Here is a 21,870-nt window from a genome sequence, read left to right as displayed (position 1 = left end):
ATCTACCTCATTTGTCACCCAGTGACATTTTCTTATGTTTGTGAATCCCTGTTGCCTCAGTGTGTGCTGTTAAAATGAGCTTTGACAGCAGTACAGCCTTTCTTTATAGCACTTGGTAGGATACTTTTGAAGTGCTGTGCCTGCTGAGTTAACAGCTGTAATTTTCATTACACTGCAAGAGGAGTGTTTCAGTTCCATATGTTATGCTGCAAAATGCAAGCCTGTCTTTAGCTGTCTTAACTTCAGAGGTTTTGTTCCAGATTTACAGTTACAACTCCAAACAGAAGCATGTGACTCTTAAGCTTTTCAGCAGGGCTGCTTGTTGGAATGAGCTGTGTGCTGTGTTAAAGCCCTTCCCCTTTTTCAAAGAGCCATTCTGGCGGGACAGAAGCAGCATCTGGGCTGGGATGTCCCTGGGGTCGCTGGTTGTCTGTGAAGGCTCTGCTCAAGTAAAATTCCGGTGTGCTGCAGCATCTCTGCTTTAAGCCTTTCAACCCCTGTGACTGGGATTCCTCCCAGCTAACTTTAGGAAATGAAGTGATGCATCTGAATTATGAGCTCTAGATTGCCTCTGTGCACTGGAAAGACACAGAGAGAGAGAGAGAGAGAAGAAATCTGTGCATGATTACTCTGACCTTACGTGGTCTAAATTTCCTTGCCAGTGATGTCTGTCTCTTCTGCCAGCACTGAAGGAGCCTTCAATGTCTATCCAAAAAAAGTTAACCATATAAATTTTATATTCCTTTATTTCTTAATATTTTTGGAAGAATAATTATTTTACTTTCTAAATGAGTGATGATACGTGCTGTAATTATTAATTATGAAAGTGAAATGAGACAAAATCAGTGAGGTTGCTATTGAAAAGCAGTACCTCACTTTATGAAAAACAAATTCTGTATTTGATTTTTCTACCCCATGGGACATAAAGCTAAAGACTGTAAAAAAACAAGTGCAAAGTTCTCTTACTGTCCTGCTCATCTTGCTTACACGTACTTTCTTTAGATATTTTATTTTTGGAAAATTTCATAGCAAAAAGTCATGAAGAAAAATATTAGCCCATTATATCAAACCAAAGAAATTTCTAAATGACTTAAAAAAGAGAGCACAATCTATACATGTGTAAGACTGTGAATTGCATATGAATGCATAGATACTTCTATTCTTGAAAACCTGATTACTACTTCAAATTAGATGAAAATGTGTTGTTGTGCTTCTGATAAGACATTTTCTGGTAATTGTTGAAATAATACATTAAAGTAATGAATAAAATCCCCTTTCTGTTTTTGAAAATTTTCATAAGTTGTCAAGTTCAAGTATATATTAGTCCTTTATGTCGAATGTTTTTGAAATAATAGTGTCTTCAGGAGTATTTTGGATACCTAACAGAGTGTCACTATTTCTTTTTAAGCTGCCTCTGAACAGTGCTTCTGGGAATTATGAATTACTGGTGGAGGGCCGTGCTGATGGCCGGCACATCTTCTCTAACCGTACCAGCCTGATGTACATGTCAAAGAGCACCTCTGTGTTCATCCAGACTGATAAATCCATGTATAAGCCAGGACAGGATGTGCTCTTCAGGATTGTCACTGTCTATCCTGATCTCAAACCTTACCAAGTGTCTCTGAATATATATATCCGAGTAAGTATCCACAGGAACGAGGTTAGATGTTAGATTGTGTCACGTGTTCTAAATTTGTGACAAATACAGGTGGTATGAATTGCTACCTAAATCTTGCCAGCAAGGCCACTCACGTTTAACATGCAGCTTGACTTTTCTCCTAGGACCCTCGGAAGAAATTGATTCAGCAGTGGTTGATGGAGGAAGGTGATTTGGGTGTGGTTTCCAAAAAATTTCAGTTATCAATGAACCCTCCACTAGGAGACTGGTCCATAGAGGTGGAAGTGAACGTGAGTATTAACATTGCCAAATAACAGAGAGATTTATTTCTTCTGCTAGATGTGTATAAAATTGCAGTTATGTTGTTATAAACATGGATCATGAGATGAGCAAATCCTTCCCTTGTGTCAAATATTGGGCAAGATACTATGCAAACCTCACAAGATTTTCAATAGTGCATGGTTTTGCGGGGAAGGACACAAAACCCCACATACATACTCTATCCTAAGGTCTGTGTTTTGATTCCAGGATAAAAATGGTATTAAAAAATTGAGGACTTGTAATATTAATATAAAAGAAAGATGTTATGGAGTAGAGATTTTTCCTTTTTAAGTGAAATACTCCTACATTTATTTTGCAACCAAATACACGGAAATTTGTTGTATCACACTGTGCAGCCAGTCAGTGTCCAAAAAGGGATGAGGAACCAAGACTATTTACAGATCTTTGTCTAGTTTTAGGTGTGTTTCAGCAACTCACAGTGACTGAAGAGTTACTGAGGAAAAAAATAACTTTGTAAAATAGAAAGGATGACTAGTAATACAGGACGATTGCAAAACAAAACTGGAAGAGTCTGTGTTGCATGTTGCTATTGGTAGTAGCTCTCTGAGGCCAGTCCTTCAAGTTGTCTCACTCCTCATACTCCATGGAACATGTTTCAAAAATAGCTGGAGGTTTAGCTGTTCAAAACTCTGTGTGTCAGGGTTATTCAGCCTGCTTTTTAATACCTATAATTTGGGAACTGCATTTCCTATTTGGCTTGTAGTGGCTCTTCAGAGACATTTGGCAAGTATAAACAGGACTGCTTAATGTTACATAATGAGGGAGATGATGGGTAGAAAGGAGAAAAATTCACATGATCATGTATTACTCAGGAGTAACATTTACCAGTACCAGTTATATGTTTGATAGATTTCTATAGGCTTAGGCATGTGAGGGTGGTGCTCAAGTGAGCGTCAGGACTGGATTTTTCAAACACGTTGTCATGTGGGTGTGGAGTTGTTGCTGTTGTCTGTGATGGGAAAAATGTATGAAGTTGTTCCTGCACTCCTCCCTGTGCTCTGCCACTCCTTCCCTTCCCCTGCCTGCTGTTCAGTGGCCTCTCAGTCACGCTAAAGCAGCTGTAGAGCTGTAGTCAGGCTGAGATCTAAAGTGCAGTGGGGAAATGACCCAAACTGAAAAGCATCTGTGTGTTTTTCTTGGCCTGGACCAGACCAGATCACTGATCCAGCTGAGAAGCCATCCCCGCTCACAGCTATTGTAGGTGCTTTTCTGCAGTTGGGCAAGTGGGGCTCAGACATGGAGACAAAGGCTGGTGGCAGTGGTGGGCTCCTTCAACAGCTCATATGCCAAGCAAAAAAGTGTCTGTGAAATGTGGCTTGGGCTTTTTGCAAAGGCTTGAGAAATGCTGAAATTAGGAGATAATTGATGGAGGGGTTGTGGCAGCTGTTTTCAGGATCTGAATGAGTGCCACTCCCTCCTGAAATAAAACCAAAGAGAAAAAAACATTGTAAAGTTGAAAGAAAAATGCCTTGTAAATTCATCTGGGCTAATGAAACAGCTGTGAGACAAGTGAGGTGAAACCTTAGTAGAGTGTAGTTGATGGTATTCTAAATTTTAGCCATGCTACAGAAGGTTAATGATCTTGGAAAATATATGTCAGAGTCAGAATGTCTCACAAGTCATGAGTAACAAGGAGAAAGTAAATAGAGAATGTTTTGTTCCTGTCTCTTTCAACATATAGCTAAAGGGCATCAAGTAGAGGAGTTTAAGAGTGATTTCAAAATGACTGAAACATCATAACTGAATTGCAGAGCACAGCACTGGCAGTTATTGTGAATACTGAAAACTTGGGATTAAAAGGATCAGGACAGATTCTCAGCACACTCCATTGAGAACTGATAGTAAAAAGGCCTTAGGTGTCAGCTCAAGACACAGTGTCACTCCTGGCTACCCTGGTTGATGCAGTTCCCTAGGTGTTCTCTATTATTTCATGGTTGCCTTTTTGGAAAATGCATTCTAACAACACAGAGTGCTGGAGTAGCTGAATACAAAGGTACCAAACTTGTGTTTAAAGGAGATCAGGCTAAATGGTTCCTTTTGACATTTAAACTCTTTGAATTGAAAATAAAGATAGGGAAGAGAAAGAAGTGTGTATTGTACTTAACGAAAAATAAAAAGGTTTTAGACCTTGGTGTCCAGAAAAAAATGGCTATTCTTACAGTGCTTGTCCTTTGGGAATAGAACAGCAACCCCAAGTCCCACACAGAAATACTTATGTTTACTTTCAGATCCTTTTTTGTTTACACTCCGCTTTAATTTTCAAATTCCACGTTGAATATAATGACAAAGCAATATGCATTATTTCTACAGCAGTGCCAGCATATCTTCATTGGATCAGGGTGTCATATGCAAGATGCATTAAGTGACTACTGCAGTATTCACACTATTAGATTAGGTCTGCCTGGTGTATTGTCTCACAGATTTATTTTTCTGAAAAGTGTGCCAACCATCAGATTATTGAAACCTGCAAGACACCTTGCAGAATAAAGGAAAAGAACTTTCCTAGTGGGAAACTCTACTTTATTCTCTTGGTTGCAAGGGAGTTTATGCTGTGAAATACAAGATCATATGGGATGGGATTCAGCTGGAACATGGAGTTGTGTAGGGCTCTCTGTGTTGGTGATACTGTGGAGATTTAGTGGGTGTTCAGTGAAAGCTGCTGAGTGACTGGATGACTCCTAGTGGATATTCCTAGCTATTAGCTGGGTATTCCTTTCTCTTCTGCAGCAGTTCTGCTGTTCAAGGGAGGTGTAAGTTTTATTGTGTCATATATAAAGTTGCATAGATCCACCAATCTCTTCCTGATAAGAAAGGCCACTAAGAACTTGGATTTACTGCTAAGGAAAGCTTAGCATATAACTGGGATTTTTAACAGATATGTTTTCCTCTCCTTAACTAGTACTGCCAGCTCTGGCTCTGCTTGGCATCCAGCCAGCTTGTGGATCTGTTGAGGCTCTAGGAACATCTTCATATGGCAAACCCAGACTGCCCATATCTGCCCACCCATAGATGACTAAGTCATCTATGCATGACTTAGCTATCCTGATGCCATGACCTGGGCTTTCTAGTTAAATAGCCAGCCTTTCTTTCTCAGTTTCCCTCTTGTCTTTAAAGTATTGTCAAGTGATTAAATAATGCTTCCCTTCTCGTGATTACAGATCAGTTTCGAAGTGTACTGAGTCTTGATTTTTGGAAGTGCTTCCTCTGAATCCTGTTTTAAATCAGGTTTTGGCTGCTCGCTCCTTCTAAACATCCTGTAGTATTTTTAATAAAAGTTCAGGTGTTAGTACAGCTGCTCCAGGAAAACTCAAGACAGAGTAATTATGGTCCGGTTTCCAAGTCTCTACCTTGTATTTTAGTTGGATATCTTATATTTCCTGTTGCTGAAAGACTTCTAGTTGCTGAGTTTTTATAGCATGCACCTCTAACCAGAAGTCGTTTCTAGTTAAATGGCATTTTGTAATCTAATTTATGGAAGTTGTTATGTATAAATTTATGATCATATATCGAAGAGTAGTAATGTTGCAGATGCAACAAGGGCTTTCCAAAATATTTTTAAGAGTATTACATTTTTTTAAAGCTTTAGCTATAAAGCAAACTTTCAGAATCAACTGGGAATGTTTATATACTATACATGTTGAATTTTTTAGCTTTTGAGGTTTAATATATGTTGCAGTGTATCCACAGCAAATTCTGTAATGTTTTATGCTAGATTAGTTATGGATTTCACATTTGATGTGTTAAGTTTAATGTCGTATGTATAATTGCTTAAAAAATGTGTCACACGTTTTCAAAATCAGACTGTACATAAAGCCTTTGGCATTGCCTGAGTATTCAGTAGTTTGAAAATGTGCACAGATATTCAATCAGGATCTGCTAGTGTAAATAGTGGGACTCTGACTAGTTTTTGGAGATTGTGCTATTGAATTGAACAGAATTTCATTTTGGGGTTTGTTTCTTCCATGTGAAAACAAAGCATGGAAGTGATCATGAAGTGCTTCTGTTAGTTCTGTCTAGACAAAAATCTGTTTTATTGAGCTTCAGAGCCAAGGCGGAAGAGTGTTCCTGACAGGGCCTGTGAGACAATGAGGTAGCCCCTGGAATGCAGCTGGTGCCAGAGCTGTGCTTTTCCAGGGCAAAACCCTGGACCACTCCCAGAGTCTTTCCCTGTGATCTAACAGCAATGCATGTCAATGTCAGAAACAAATAAGAAAATGGACCCAGACGAGATTGATTTCAGGGACTTTCAGTTGCCAAAGAAGAAGAAAAAAAATCTGTGGAGAATGGCTCCTGTGGCCTCACTTTCATTGGATCAGACCCAATGAATTAAAACAGGAGAGTTCATCGCAGCTGAGCAGAATCTAGACTGTAGTTAGGGATTCTTGGATGTCAGGATACACAGCATCTAAGGCTTCCCTGCAGAAAGGCTCATCCTCATCATCTCAGAACACTTCTATGGATCTCTTTTTGGCACAATTTTCTTACTCTGGGCGATTGGCACAGAATGCAGGAGGTGTTCTGCAGTTTAAGAAATGCTGATTTAAAGCAAAATGTTGTTAGTCTGGAGGGGTGAGTATAGTTAAGAAGCAGGAGAAGGCATGGAAAACAAAACCTGTACTAGAATGAAGCTGCTTTGGGAAAAGTGGAATAGGCATGGTGTTGTTTTCCTATCTTAAAGAAAACCCCTAAAAATCTCTCTTGGGTTGTGCATATATAACGAACTGACTAACTGCTTGTCTTGAAAGCTACTGTTCCTGGAAACTGGTTTAACAACTTCAGCTTCAGTATATTTGAACAATATTTGCCAGAGAGACAGCCTTGCCCTAATGAACTAAAATGATTGAGTGGTTGAACTGTTGTTACTTGTTCTACTTTAGACCAGCTTGGCTAAAAAATTTGTAAGTGGAAAATCTTGGTATTGGTATTCATATCATGGCTTGGTATTCATATCATCAAGATGACCAAGTAGGGTCTTTGCCTTTCCCTGAGCTATCAAGCATGGCTTGATTTCTGTCACAAAGCTTGTCATTTTAGAGAAGATGCAGCCAGGAGTACTAGTCTCACTCTACTACTTACAGTTACCTTAGTTTTTAATTGTACTTTTAAAAATTTTATTTTTACTTCTAAGATGATGGGAAACAATATTTCATATTCAAGGGAGATGCATTTTAACCGTGCTCTCTGGGGTAACATTTTGTTCAGGGTTTGCTTTATGGCAAGGGTCATGTACATAGTTAGTATTGGAAGTAAAAGCTGTACAGAGAGCAAGAAGTGAGGTGAATTCACTGCAGGACATTTCCCTAAGATATGTGTTCCTAAGACTACCTGATGGTAATCTGATTGTGGACTTACTTATGCATGTCAGTGCTGTAGCATTTTGTCTTGCAAATACTATGATTTGCACAAATGTTGTGAAAATAGCTGATTCTGCATGTATATTTTCAATCCTAGGAATATAAAGATGGCAGTTATTTTGGTGATCGGTGACTTGATCATCAAATTGGCAGCAATCTGATTTTTACTTTGATAGGAGTATTTTGCTAGGAGATGTATAAATACAGATATGTAAAGGGCTTGGTCTGAGGTGCTTAACTTGCAAAGTTGTTTATCAGGTAACAAAAGTTTGTAATTGTTTCCATTTTAGGTCCTGGTCCTAAGGTTTTTACCATAGGAGTTCTCAGCTTATCCTCTCTTGCTACAAAGAGTCATTCCTATCTTACACATCTTGATGCCACCTAACAAATGGTTATCTGTATTCATTTTTCTTTTCCCTCCTGAAGGAAATGAGTGAAAAATTTAGAAAAATAGGAAAATAGAAGAGAACACAAGTAACAGCAAATTATGTAGTTCCTTGATTTCTTTCCTTGATTTTAAGTAACACATAGCTGAAACAAGAAGATACAGCACAAGGGTATCTCTGCTGAAGTAAGTATGGCTGTAGACTGTAACAAAACTGCAGCCACCTTTTGAGTAAGTGTAGAATCGTAAGATTATACAAGGTTTAGAAATAGTCTCATCCAATAGATAGACTCTGTAGGAGCCTCTTGTTTGTAGAAGTTAATTAAAAATGTGCTAGCAAAGATGGTGCTGGTATGTCAGTCATGTTTTATCATAATGACTGTGACTACTTATGCTAGGTAGTTTTATTCTAGCTAGCTCAAATATTCAGTTTTTTAGTACAGAAATCAGGCATATGTAGATAGATGTCTGCAGACTGGAAGCTGCACAAGCTGTTCATGATAAATACTCAGAATCTGCTTCACATGAACTTTTGTCTCCTTCTGTTCTGTAAATATGTACTACTGGTCTCTAGAGGAGCTGATAGTGATTGAGCCATGATTTAAAATCACACCATGTCAGAAATTGTAGTTTAACTTGAATATGGGTGGGATTTGGCCAAGAAGGTATGTTAAATTTACTAATCTAACCAAAATTGTATGTATTTTCTCATATGACTTTTTTTCAATAGGGTCAAGTTCATTATCAAAGATTTAAAGTGATGGAATATGGTAAGTGTTATTTAGTAGTGACCAAAATCAGTAGTGATTCTCCATTAATTTATACTGGCTTCCCTTGTCTGGCATGAACATTTTAAATACTCACAGAAAGTTAAATTTCCAGATCTTTGGCTTCTCTGAGACTGACAAAAAATCAAATCTTATCAGCTGCCCTGTTTATCTTTGGTAGTTTTAATGATCCCACATTATCTGGTTGGGAAGCTTGCTGATGAATTCTGTAAAGGCTGAACAAGCTAAATGTTTTATATTTCAGACTTAGAAGCTTCTATGCAGGCTGTTTTTATGATGCTTTTTTTCTCCTTTCAACAAAAAGTCGTAGTCTGGCAATTGGCTTAAAAATACATCTTACCTTTTATTAGGAAACTTAGGAACTAGTAGTCTTTATCAAATTACATGTTCTACCCTTGTTACTTAGAAAAAGAAATATTCCTTCTGTGAATTTAATGCTTCTTGTAATTTTTTTTTAGTTTTACCAAAATTTGATGTCCTGATAACAACACCCTTATACTACTCTTTGAGAGATGAAGATGTAACTGGTGTTGTCTCTGCAAAGTAAGTAAATCACTGATACTGTTGTCACCTTCACTCTTAAGAAACTTATTGTGGTTCTCTAAGTGTCAAAGTAAAAATTAGAATGCTAATAAAGCCCCATCTATTCAAAATTAGTTGGCTAGTATCTGTTTCTAGTTGCTGGATTTTGTTGTAACAAGATTTAGTAGATTTTCAGACTTCTAGTAAGATCTTTTGGTCTGGTAAATATAGTTGTAGACTACAGCTATACATTTTCAGCTACCTTATTTGAAATTTTTTTAAGTTTCTTGCTTGTAATATGTATTTTGATGCTTTTTTTTTTCTTATATTTCTTTTATGGTACTCTCCAATTTACCATGTTAAGGTCTGTAGGTACAGTGACTATATATTATCAGGCAAACTTCTGTGAACATCCTTCTTGTTCTAATAAATTAGCATTGCAGATTTCAAGCATAGGTTTTTCAAATCAAAATGCCCATAGCTGTAAATAGGTAAAGAATGAAAAGTTCTTGAGAAATTCAGAAGAGGCTTCAGTGTAGACTCCTATATAATATAAATATATAAATATTTATATATATCCTATATAAATATCTAGACAAAAAATTACTATGCATTAATCTCAGAAATTAATTTTATTTTTGAAGATGAGAGCCAGACAGAGCTACCTGATAGATCCATCCAAGAAGACCGAAATAAAGGGTCTTTTATGGGTTATTTAATGCCTTAAAATACATACCTTCTGAAGAAGCACTCAGTTTACAAATGGAATACAGAAATAATTGTTTAGCAGGCTATTTAAATTAAATGTTTGGACTTTGAGAAAACACTTCTTTCTGTAGAGTCCATGCAACCTGATATTATAAACTATCAGTGCCAGGTTGGATGGGGCCCTGAGCAACATGATTTAGTGGGTGGCATCCCTGTACAGGGCAAGGGGGTTAGAACTATATGACCCTTAAGATCCCTTCCATCTCAAACCATTCTGTGATTCTGTGACTCTCCTAAGGGGCAATTAAAAAAAAGTTTTCCTCATTTTTTTCCCCCTGTTCTACTTTGCTTTTGGAATTCATTATATGGTAGCTAATATTTGATTTCTTAGGGCTGTTTTGGTCTTCCCCAGGACACTTGTCCCTTTCATTTGGTATACTCATAAGGTGTTTGAAAGTGTACCTGTTTGCTGCAATAAATTCATACTTAGACACCAGTGAAGCATCTGAGGTTGAATCCCAGCAGTGACAAAGTTTTACTGATACATCGTAATTATTTATAGAGAATGACTTGATTCCTGATGACTGTTTTTTTAGAGACATAATGCTTCTTTATACAACCTGTAGATGTCATAAATCCCATTTTCTTCTCTGGAGTATTATTAGATCAAGTTAAGTACAGGGATGCTGCTCAATGGCAGTATAATTTCAAGGTTAATGGCAGCTTATTACTGTAATTAATAATAAGGTCTGCTCAGACTGAGTTTAAATGCCAGACAGTGTTATCAGAGTTGTTCCTGTAACTATGCTGTTTGATTTTTCTTTCTTTCTGCTTTTCAGCTTTGATATTACTTAAGTGGCTGCATAATGATTTAAAGTACTTTAATGTACATGTATTACTGCTGAGGACTAGAATGATTTTAGGCGTCCTGTCTGTCCTCATGTTGTTCCTCCCCTCCTTCACTTCTCTGTCTCAATCTGATAATGTTGTGGTTTCTCTTAAGTATACCTTGGAAACATTTATAGAAAATTTTGTTTTATTGCTGCTCAGTGGCTGCAGGTTGCTATTGTCATCCTAAGAAGGATGTTACTGTTTTCAGATTTGCCACAGCTGGACATTGTTTGCAATGATTTCTTGAGACTGTCATTACTAAATAAGTAGTAGTAATTATTACCAAATATCTGGAGATATATCATTTTGTGTTGGCAATATTTGGTAAGCAAAATACTTACCCTTCCCACATCCCATTTTAACTCTGATTATTAATATCTGTTCAATAACTTGCTTTCAGCTTTTAGCTTAGTATAGTTAACTTTTTTACATCATACAGCCCATAGTAATTGTAATAGGTTTGTAGAGCTTGTGTAGTGGAAAGAGCAGCACTGTGTATCTTCTCCAGGTTTAAGGCTTCCAGCTTTGGTGTTGCTAAACTGGTGTCAGTATGGCAAACTCCATGTTTTGGAGTAGAAATGTGTTCTGCCCATGTCTGAGGCCAGAGAATAAGATTTTAGTAGGATCTTGTGCCTTGAGATCTCTTCAGGAGCCCAAGTCCTGGAGGGTGTTGTGTTGTTTGACTTTGCCTGATGTGTTTCAGGTACACATATGGAAAGCCAGTAAAGGGAACTGTAACAATCACTTGCCTTTCTGTTTCTTACTGGACAAACAAGAGAAATATAACAACAACAATGGAGGTGAGTAATCTCTTAGTAGCTTCTTTACGTCTGTGTCCTGTTGTGGGTTAAATGATGCTTGGAATCATTCCTGAGTGCCAAGCTGGAGAGTATTAAACTCTCTTTAATTTTCAGCCTAAAAGCTTCTACATTGAGACTGCTTGTTGGGAATGATACTTGGCACCTGTGCTCCATTTACTTGTGCCTGGAGGTTATTTTGGAGTGTACCAACTGACCCAGGTAGAAAGATTTTCCAGGGGCTGCATAGGTGCTTGAGGACCCATGCTCAGGAATGCTCCCTGGCCCTGTGTCTGCCCCTGCACACTGAGCTCTGTGTCACAAGGCTGGAGGAGAACACTTCAGTTGTCTGGGTGGAGCTCTAGCATGGTAGAAACCAAAGCGTTTTGCCTACTAATTGCCAGCAATTACATTTGAGCTACTGCACTAATTGTAACCTGAAGCATGAAATTTAAAAAGACACACAATCTGAAGGCTTAAAAGAGGTGATAGATTGGTTGCATTCTCTTTGCAAAATCAGACATTTTACTTTTAAATGTGGACTGTTTAAAAAGGTTAAAATTTTGCTACATTAAGTGACTGTAATTTTATGTTTGCTCACTTCAGCCACTGTCTGACTTCAGTGCCTTCAGCAGCACTTAGTCTACAGAAACTCTAAGTTCAGATGCTGAATAAGGTATACCCCTCTCCTCAGGGAGAAACTCGTTCATTGTATTTTCCTGTAAAGCTTAGGTACCACTGCACTAACCATGTAGAAATGGGTAATTCTAGAAATTAGGGAAAAAAAGGTAACTTTTTCCCTAAAGCATTGTTGCTTCTAAAAAAGTAGTGAACTTCTACTGGATTTAATAAAAATGGTTGCTGACAGCAAAAAAATAAAGGGTCAGGGTTTATAATTTTCTGGTGTTCACACTCCAAAACTTGGTTGTGGAGAGAGCTAGAGGACTTAACCAGAAATAAGCTACAGTAGACAGAAAGGTGTCCTTTTCTGGCTTTTCTGGCTCAACAGTTATTTTTTCCTGCATTGCAGATAAATGGATCTGTGAATGTAACCTGTAACAAGCTGATGTTGCAAAACTTGAATGTTGAGCAGTCGTGGCACCAAGGTGGCAGCGATTACACGGAGCCAATAGAAATGATCGCGGTGGTGACGGAGTCACTCACAGGTGTGTGGCTGTGGGAGCTCTCTGACAGAAATCCAGAGTGCCTTACTGCTCTGTGCAACAGGCTGGAGCTCTGGAGAAGTATCATGTGCTGATCTCAGCTCAAACCATCCACATTCAAATATATTATCTGAATGTTGCTTGCCTAGGAATTTAATAGTTTAACCAGCTGTTAACTCAGTAGAATAGAGTTCTGTGCTAAATGATTTATTAAATAATCAGGAAACACATTCTGATAGGAGCCTAAAGTCAGTGACTGATCATTTTTGATGAGAAGAGCAGGCATAAAGAGTTGCTAGCATTAGCCTGAATTTTACAAGCTTAATTTTATTCATAAACCTACCTGATGTTGTGTATTTGTAAGCCATTTTAGTAGAAAGAGTTCCCTGGTCCCAGCTTGTCCACAGTCTAGCCTCTTCTAGGTGGACTGATTTGCAAACTGAGGGTTTTTTGTGAGTTCGTGTTCCACTGCACCTTGCACATTTAAAAAAAAAAAAAATCACGTGTACAAAATGTATGCCTGTCCCAGAAACTGGATTCCATTACAGACTTTCTGTAGAAACCCCAGCAAGGTGAAGCTGGCTGATTTGGGATTTATTAAGTTTCTTCCTTGTATCATTCTGGCATAGTCTGTGTGAGTGGAGCCCTGTGTGATATATCATATATTGCATTTTGGCAGGCAGTACCAGTGTATATGCCAGCTTTATACTGATGCTGAGCTAGAAGGATGAAGAATGATAGGAGTTCTAATGGTGAAAAATATGATAGAATTATTTCAAAATCATGGGCAGTAAATTGTATTGCAACTAAAGTAATATATGTGTTAAATGCATGTTGTCTAAACACATACAATTATTCAACAGGAATCTCCCAAAATTCAAGTACCATCATATTTCCAAAGCAAAGTGACTATTTTATTGAATTTCTGGACTACACTAGAGTTATAAAGCCTTCTCTGAACTTCATAGCTACTGTAAGTTCTTTTGTTTGATTATCATCTGTGGATAAACAAATGTGACTTCTCCTCTATGCTTAGATAGCAAAGTTTGCCTTGGATTTTTAAGTATAATTTACAGATTTATTTTCAAATTCTCTCTTTTTTCACAATACATATCAGCAAATACTAAAATTGGAGGCATTTGCTCTAGAAAAAGGTAAGTGGCAGGGAATGCTGTAATCTTGGCAGGATATATTTGTGTATAGTTTATCAGCATTCTTATGGAAGAGAGATCTTCCCTAGCTGTTTTTTTGGACTGTGCTTTGAAACAACAGATTAGTTATTAAGTTTCAAACCTCTTTATAGTATAGATTTGTATATCTAACTAAGTAACTGTATATATATCTATACATACATACAAATATATACTTAATATACTTTATATAGTGAATTTGTATATTTAAACAGCTTTTACTTAATTCAGTTAAAACTCATCAAACCACATTGCTTTCAAGCTAAAGTGTTGTTTCTGCCTTCTGTCCTGTCCTTTTCATGCTAGCTGCTGTCCACTCCTAGAAATATTTTACGTTCTTCATTCTGTCCCTCATCTGCATTCAGTATTTCCACATTTTGCAGGGGTTGCATATTGCATCACTGCATTTTGCTTGAAAAGTGGAGTGAATTTTACAATTCTTGAACCTTTACTATATAGAAATGCGACCTAAATAGCAGTGATTTAGGCTGAATATTCTCTTCCAGAGTGGATTGGCTCAAGACATAGCTTTATGCTAGCCTGATCATTTGGGCTTTTTGTTTTTGTGCTTTTCATTTTCTTTGCCAGCATCTCAGTTTGAATCCACCTGTTTTTTAGTCCTCTTCCAAAGATGAACTAAGTGAGAGATAGCTGAAGCATCTGGCAATTCTTGCAGCTGGCAGACAGGAAGGTTTCAGTTGTGCTGCCAAAGAAGTGTGAATGAACAGCTGCTGCTGTTACTAAAAAGTGGAGATCTTACAGGAAGCATGAGCATATACTCTTCAGAGAGAGAACAGGGAAATAGTGGCTGAGGAGGAGTGGTAATGCAGTGACATCTATGGGCTGAAAAAGGAAAAGGAAACATTAGTTCAGTGCTTTTAAATATAAAAGTTGATTTTTCTGTCGTGTATAATGCAGAATGAGAATGTTTTTACTGGATGAAAATCTGCTTGAATGTGGGCATGAAGGTTTTGAGTTGTAGTGCTGATTGATGTATAATGGAGTCAAGAAGTTGCACACTGTCAATTTGGGCCTGGTTTCAGTCTTCAACTCATTTGATGAATTCATAAAAACATCCAACTCAGCACCATCTCTGTTCATGTGATTCATTTTCCCACATAATGTAAATGTTAGGTTGCCCTTTCTTGTGGTGGTGAAGTGCAAGTGATAAAATTAAGTATTCAGACTGTAGGTAGAATGTGTATAATTTACTTGAGACACAAACATTTTCAACTAGAAGAGTAATTGGGAGAGCAGAAATGCAAAATGTCTCCTTTCAGTTCCATCTACTTTGCTTTTACTCTTGTTTTATTCCCTGGAGTCATGAATAATTTTGTTCTTGCCTGACTTACCTACTTGCAGTGCTTACTAGGGAACAGAAATAAAGCTATTGATGTGTGAGAAACCTGAGGATGCATTTTTTTTAATGTGATGTGAGTGCAAATATATTGTTATATACTATGTGTTGAGCACTTTAGCTTTACCCTGTTTGATGTGTTTGATAAGTGTTTTGTTTCTTTTTGTTTAGCTAAAGGTGTCACGTTCTGATAGCAACCAGTTGACAGCTGAAGAGAGGCAGAATCTTGTAACAATCACTGCACAAGAGTCAGACCTGCTTTTCCATCACTCTTCACTTTCTCACCTGGAAAATGAGGCAACAGAGGAGAGAAATCTGACAGTCCATGTCCTGAACTACACAGTTCCAGAAAATGGAGTAATTGATGTTGAGTTTCCAATCCTGTCTGATACAAAAACTCTGAGAGTTCAGGTACTGCTTTGTAACATGTTGCTTTGGAGTGTTGACACACTAAATTGCCTGGGTGGGATCAGTGATATGCTGTCCTGCTGTCTGCAACAGCTGACCTGCCACCTATTGTTATTTTTATTACTTCATGTTACAGCTGGAAAGAAAGTGAGAGATCCTCTCAAATGGGATTTAATAATTGCAGTATGATATCAAAGGAAAAAAACCCAGATACCCAAAGCATAAAGTGGACTTTTGCTAAGGCTGCCATGCTACCACATTTACATACCATTTTTGTACCACAAAAATGAACACCACAGATTTTGCTATTTTGTTAAGAGGGGTTTTTTTTGCACTATCTTGCAGGCAGAGTTCCTCAGCAGTAAGACTGACATAGGTGTTTATGATGTGTTCAGCTCCCCCAGTCAGACTTATCTGCAGGTTAAAACAAAGAGCCAGGATATAAAGGTACAGTCTGAGACAAAACTTGCCACAGTTAAAGCCTAGTTACTTATGTTTTTTCCATACTCATCCATATGAATTGTGTGCTTTTCCTAGGCTGGGAAGCCTTTTGAGCTGAGCGTTGCAAGCAACAAGCCAGTGAGAGAGTATCACTATCTGGTAAGTTACAGGCTTTACAGATGGGGACAATCCAAGGTGACCTTTACCAACTTGAGAAATACTCCAGTGAGTGGAATGTGATTAAACATTTGCGATTCGGCGTTTTTTAATTGTGCTTTGTGGAAGAGAAGGCCCAAAAACTTCCTTTCCACTAGGAGGGTCATTTTTGAAAGGGACCTGTATTATTCTACCTTGTGGAGGAATGCCCCTGGCACTGTAAGGAAGTGCTTCTCTCACCTGGGTGTTGGGTTATCTCTGACAGCAGATGTGAGACAAGGCACAACTGTGAGAGCAATAGTTTCTGACTGTGCAGAGCATCTGCAATGGGAGAAGGGACAAGGACATCCCAGGAGCAGCCCAAGCTGTGGCTTTGTCAGCAGGTCCTGCAGATGCAGGTGGAAGCAGAGGCCTGGTGGATCCTGTATGCAGAGTCAGGAGTGTCAGGCTGAGCCTGTGGGTGCAGGGGGAGAAGAGCTGCCTGCTGAGGTAACAGGTGGTTGAGTGGACAGAGGGGCATTTTAACAAGTGAGATTCATAGGAAGCACTTTAAAATAAATGTCTTGAGTAGTGGCTTAATTGCTCAGCTGCTCTACTGTATCTTGAAGGATCAGGAAGATTTATTATATATGCTATTGTAAGTTTCCCATCCTGTCTTTAACACATGGCTGTCTTTTTCACAGTCTGCATCTTAGTGACCATGGTAGCTAGGATTCTTTTTCTTTCACAGACTTTAACAGTAAACTGAATTAGGAAAACCATGTAAAATTTGGGCGTTCATATGTATTTTCTAAACTAAAAAGACTCTCTAGAAGGTTTGAAATAAATCAGGTCCATGCATCCAAAGGCAGGGAATTGCCCTTCATCTCTCTGTCTTCATTAGTGGGTATATGATCCAGGATGAACAAATTTAGAGTGAAAAAATTGAAATCCAGCTATTAGGGGTAGCTTCAGACTAGCTCTAATCTGATCTGTTCAAATGAATGTCTGCTTTTAACTGGAGCACAGGACTAGACCCCAGTTCACACTCTCCATGGGGCAAACCAGGTGTTCTAAGTAGTTCTGGAAGTTTGCTTTTAAAATTTGTGCCTGATCCAAACTCAAATGCTGTTACAGATAACCCACATGAGGCAACCCTATTACTGTTGTATATTTATGCTCTCATACCATATGTGTGCAATTGGTGTAGTTCTTTACTTGTCCATAGTCATACAAGAATTAAAACATGGGAAAAAAAATCTATTATTTAAATATTACAACAGATACCATGCCCATTTTCACAGAACTGGTCTACCAGTTAGTGGAAAAAATAATGAATCACAGCTATGTGTCTCTTCTTTAGCAGCTACTTGTAGAACCAATTGCTGATGACATTGAGAATACCAATAGTTTGAGTGTTTGATTTTTTTCTCTTTCAGGTATTATCTAAAGAACAAATTATGGCTTTTGGCACAAAATCTACAAAAACATTCACTTTAACAGCAGAAAATTCCTGGGCTCCTTTGATAGCTATACTTGTATTCTATGTAGATGAGCTTGGAGTGGTTGTAAATGATGCTCTCACTGTCCCCATCCAGCCTGCTTTGGATGACAAGGTAATTGTATTGAAATTGAATCTGAGACCATGTTTTTTTCTTTTAGATCATAGGATTGTAAATGCAAAAAATTTTCAGTGAGGATCTAACCTGAAGTTTGCACAAGTCTTTAGAAAGACTTTTGATGATACCAGTATAATAAGGGTCCAGTTTTTGCATATTTGAGAGTCCTTTCTACTGGTGCTGTGTTTTCCACATAAACAGATGCACACCATCTCCTTGTGTTTTTAGTGGTTTGGTCAATTACTGAGCCAAAGGTTACTCTGGCCAATACAATGACAAGGTATCCTATGTGCTTTAAGGGTAGAATTGTGAAAGTTTATAAAGACCTTGTTCTAGCCAGACAGTTGTCACATTGTGACCAGTGTTTGTGTTTCATGTGACTATCCATATTTTTAACTCAAAAAAGTTTGAGGAAGTGTGGGGAATTTCAATTTCATCACTGAATTAATTTTTCCAGCTTGCTTACCAGGATGAGATTTGGTCCTTTGTGCAAATAAAAGCCTCCCTATAACTTTTTATAGGTGAGACCATCCAAAGGCTGGATGGGTTCAAATTATTTTTCTGCTCTGGAGACTTTTACACTTATAACCAGAAATTGGTAGGGAGCCTGTTTGTCCTGCCGCATGAAAAATGTCTCAATTTGCCTCATAAGTTATCCAAGTTACCAAAAGTCCTAGGAAAAAGACTCTCAGAGGTCTCCCATGTCCCAAAGGTTCTAGGAAAAACAAATCCAGAGTCTTAATTATAGCCAAATAATCTAAAAAAACTACTCCCTGGGAGTTGTTAACAGCTGTAAATAGAATTTAAATCAGTGCTGTGTTTCACTTTTTTCTAGATTAAAATCTCTTGGAGCAAAGATAAGGCCAAGCCATCTGAGAAAGTCTCCCTTAAAATCAGTACAACAGAGCCAGGATCAGTAATTGGAATCTCAGTTGTTGATAAAAGTGCAAAGCTTCTGGGAGAAAGTAGTGACATAACAGAAGAATCTGTAAGTATATGGGTAAAGGAGGTTGTCATTATTGTGTGTATGAAAGATGTATGTTTGTGGAAATGTCACAGATTATATGTTGAACTAGTAATGTTCTTTGAGCGTGGTTTTTAGCCTGTAATTATGCAATTTTTTTTTTTACTTTTGCCAGTCACATGAGTGGCGGACACTGTAAAGCTTAAGAGGTAATAGGCACAGCATTTCCAATTCCAATCAATACCTCATTGTTCTTCATTTGATAAATTGTTATGATTTGGCAGTTTCTTCTTTCAGAATAGACAATGTCAGAAAAAAAACCCTAATGATTTGTTCTTTGTGCTATTTAAAATTAATAATATAAAATAAAGATTTTTTTTCTTGGGAGGGCAGACTAAATTATTCATATGTTTAAATTACCTTTGCTTGCAGAGGATCATTTGCATTTACAGTTTGAAAGAGCTTACAATATATATCATTCCTAAGGTGCTCAAAGGACATAGCCTAAGTGCCATAAAATATCAGTGGGCTGTAGGCTTTATTCCAGGCTTATATACAGTCTTGGTCACTCTTCCATTAATCATAAACCCCCTTCAACTAACCCCCTTCATCCTGTCACAGATTATTTTCTCTTTGGCATGAGAGCTAAGCATCCTACAACTCGTGGTACAGCTGTATGAATTAGCAACAGTGAAAGTTCTTAAAATGTGAGCGGCATTCAGTCTGTGGATGATTTTGTTTTTTTTTTTTTTTCCTTAGGTCCTCCATGAGCTCTCTTTATACAGCACAGTGCAGTATTTCCCCCTGGTCAGAGGTTCTTTTGGTGTATTTCAGGTACTGGGTTTTTTTTCATAATGCTAGGCTGTTGGTTTTTTTTTTACTGCTTAGTGATTTGAATGTCACTTGCTAGAAAAAAGTGAACTTTTAACTTTTGCAGCTATAGACAATGTAATGTTTTAATGGCTTATATGAGTTTCAAATTGTGAATCTTGTCAATATGTAACACTCTGAATGCCAAGGAATATATTTATTCCTCCTTATTTATTTTTTATTTATACCTCCATAAATACAGGTTGCTTTATGCTTGATATATTCTTCACTTTGAAAGGTTTTCAGTCATTATGACAATCTTCAGATTCATATAATCTCAGTTTTTTTGGTTTCTGTATATTATTTGCTTTAGTTTTATGCTTGCTTCATGACTTTATTTACCTAAAAAGAAAGAAGAGAAAAAGAAAATAAGCACTGTTGATGTCCTGAATGTCCTGTACTGAGCTATACTGTATAAATTTTATCCAGAAATGCAGCCTTTGGGTATCAACTGATGCAGTTCTTGAGGAGGATAAGGAACATTTTCTTTGTAAGTAATACAACAAATGAAGCCAAATCTAATTTTACTGAATGGGGAAGGAGTTCCATGGGATAGGGCCCCCATTACGTCTTCTTACTGTGCTGCATACAGGTTGCATCCAGCCTCGAAAATCATTAGCATTTCAAACGTTCAAGTCTTACAAAATTCCTACAATCAGCATTTCAGAAATTTTCCTTTTTTACTGCAGTGACATTACCCCTAAAAGCCTGAAGATGAGTGGAGTTTTGATTTGCAGCTCCAGTTGATATAGATTGCAGTGGTTTGTCATGTGTAGCCGAATTACACCAGTTTCATTCAACTCCACAGAGGCCATATAGAAATTTTTGTGAAACTGTTTTTAATTTTTAAGAATAAAAAATTCCTAGAGTCCCAAATATGTAACAAAGCTATAGATTAGACTCCAAACAATATATTAATTTAACTTTTCTTAACTGTATTTATTTGAGCTTTCTAAATGTAGATATTTGGAGTAGGACAGTATTTTTTATTTTGCAGATGGTGGAATGATACCTATAGAGGATGGTTTCGGTGATGATATGCCCGTATCTAAAAATGGGCCTCCTGATTTCAGCAATCTCTATGTGAGAACACATTTTCCAGAGACTTGGCTTTGGATTGACACTAAAACGAGGTAAAAGTTAGAAGCAAAAGGAAACCAATTTGCATTTGCCTTTTTTTTTTTTTTGTAGGTTTCAGCAGCATTCTGCACCAGTGCTGAAGAACACTGCTCAGAAATGTAGATTTATATTCTGCTACCACCTAGAGGCCACAAGTGAGATTGGAGATTGAAAAAATGAGGAGTTGTACAACTGCACAAGAGAGGATTATGAGGCCTGACTGAAGGCCTAGGAGTTTCAATAGAAGTTAGATAAAAATCCTGAAGACAAAAGGAATAAACTCTTACTTTTACAAATAGGGAGATAATGGATAAGGAGACCTAGCCTTTTTCTCTACAGTATATAAAAAGATGGTGATTAGCCCAGAAAGGGAAATCTCTTGCTATCTGCACCTAATTCAGTGAATAGATCAAACTGTCAAGTGATGGTGAAATCTGACCTGCATTGTGAAGAACAAATCTTGTATTCTTTTACAGCTGAGAAGTTCAGGAAACAACCATCACCTGGGATTGTTTAAAACGACCTGTAAAAGTGGATTACATGTAATGTGATCCAGTGTAATTACCTTCAATTCATGTAATTTAAAATAATTTAAATTTTTAAAATAATTTTGATCCCATCACAGTATTTCTAAATGGTTAGAAAAGGAAAAATGGATAATGAGCAGCTTTTCTTTCCAGGAATTTGGACTTAATTTTTCATGCATTTGAAACATATGTGTCCACTTAATGATGTCTGTAAATGGATGGTTTTGAAAGTCTGCTCTCCCCTTCTGCCGTCAGATCTGGCCCAGAAACCACAATGGATGCCATTGTACCTGACACCATCACGTCCTGGGTAGCCAGCGCTTTTGTGGTCTCTGAAAGCGGCGGGCTCGGAGTGACGACTGCTCCGCTGGAGGTACCATCTCACTAGAGAGCTCTCCTTTAGGGCTCGTCACACTGCAGCTTCCTGACTCTCTGATGATTTAGTTCTAACAGCAGCATCTCCTTGTACTAATGAAGAGATTGAGAGCCTGTGTGTGTTCAAGCTGTAGAGAAAACATCACTGAAAACTTATGTCAGACTGTATCTGCCTTTCCTTCCTGCTCTTCTAAGACTCCACACAGATATTTGGATGCCTTTTTCTGTTGGAGAGGTTTTTTTGTTAAAGTACTTCCAGGATGTGCCCATTTCAGAATCTTTGTATGTAGGACAGTG

The 21,870-nt window shown here is 37.7% G+C and overlaps 1 protein-coding gene across 1 annotated transcript in view; it reads left to right on the top strand.

Moving 5' to 3' along the window:
- The window catches only part of CD109 (CD109 molecule), a 66,176-nt gene that overhangs the window by 17,073 nt on the left and 27,233 nt on the right, over nt 1-21,870 (top strand). The window contains exons 4-19 of the mRNA XM_066545908.1: nt 1,409-1,639; nt 1,783-1,908; nt 8,430-8,469; nt 8,946-9,030; nt 11,312-11,408; nt 12,436-12,571; nt 13,432-13,541; nt 15,287-15,526; nt 15,869-15,970; nt 16,061-16,123; nt 17,539-17,715; nt 18,554-18,706; nt 19,442-19,516; nt 19,982-20,042; nt 20,550-20,685; nt 21,454-21,571. Coding sequence (XP_066402005.1) covers nt 1,409-1,639; nt 1,783-1,908; nt 8,430-8,469; nt 8,946-9,030; nt 11,312-11,408; nt 12,436-12,571; nt 13,432-13,541; nt 15,287-15,526; nt 15,869-15,970; nt 16,061-16,123; nt 17,539-17,715; nt 18,554-18,706; nt 19,442-19,516; nt 19,982-20,042; nt 20,550-20,685; nt 21,454-21,571 — 1,950 coding nt within the window. The remainder of the gene's footprint in view (nt 1-1,408; nt 1,640-1,782; nt 1,909-8,429; nt 8,470-8,945; nt 9,031-11,311; nt 11,409-12,435; nt 12,572-13,431; nt 13,542-15,286; nt 15,527-15,868; nt 15,971-16,060; nt 16,124-17,538; nt 17,716-18,553; nt 18,707-19,441; nt 19,517-19,981; nt 20,043-20,549; nt 20,686-21,453; nt 21,572-21,870) is intronic.

Source organism: Molothrus aeneus, chromosome 3 (assembly GCF_037042795.1).
Source record: "Molothrus aeneus isolate 106 chromosome 3, BPBGC_Maene_1.0, whole genome shotgun sequence".
In the NCBI taxonomy this organism is placed as follows: Eukaryota; Metazoa; Chordata; class Aves; order Passeriformes; family Icteridae; genus Molothrus; species Molothrus aeneus.
The sequence above is the reverse complement of the archived record's forward strand: the minus strand, read 5'-3'. Positions and strand labels throughout refer to the sequence as shown.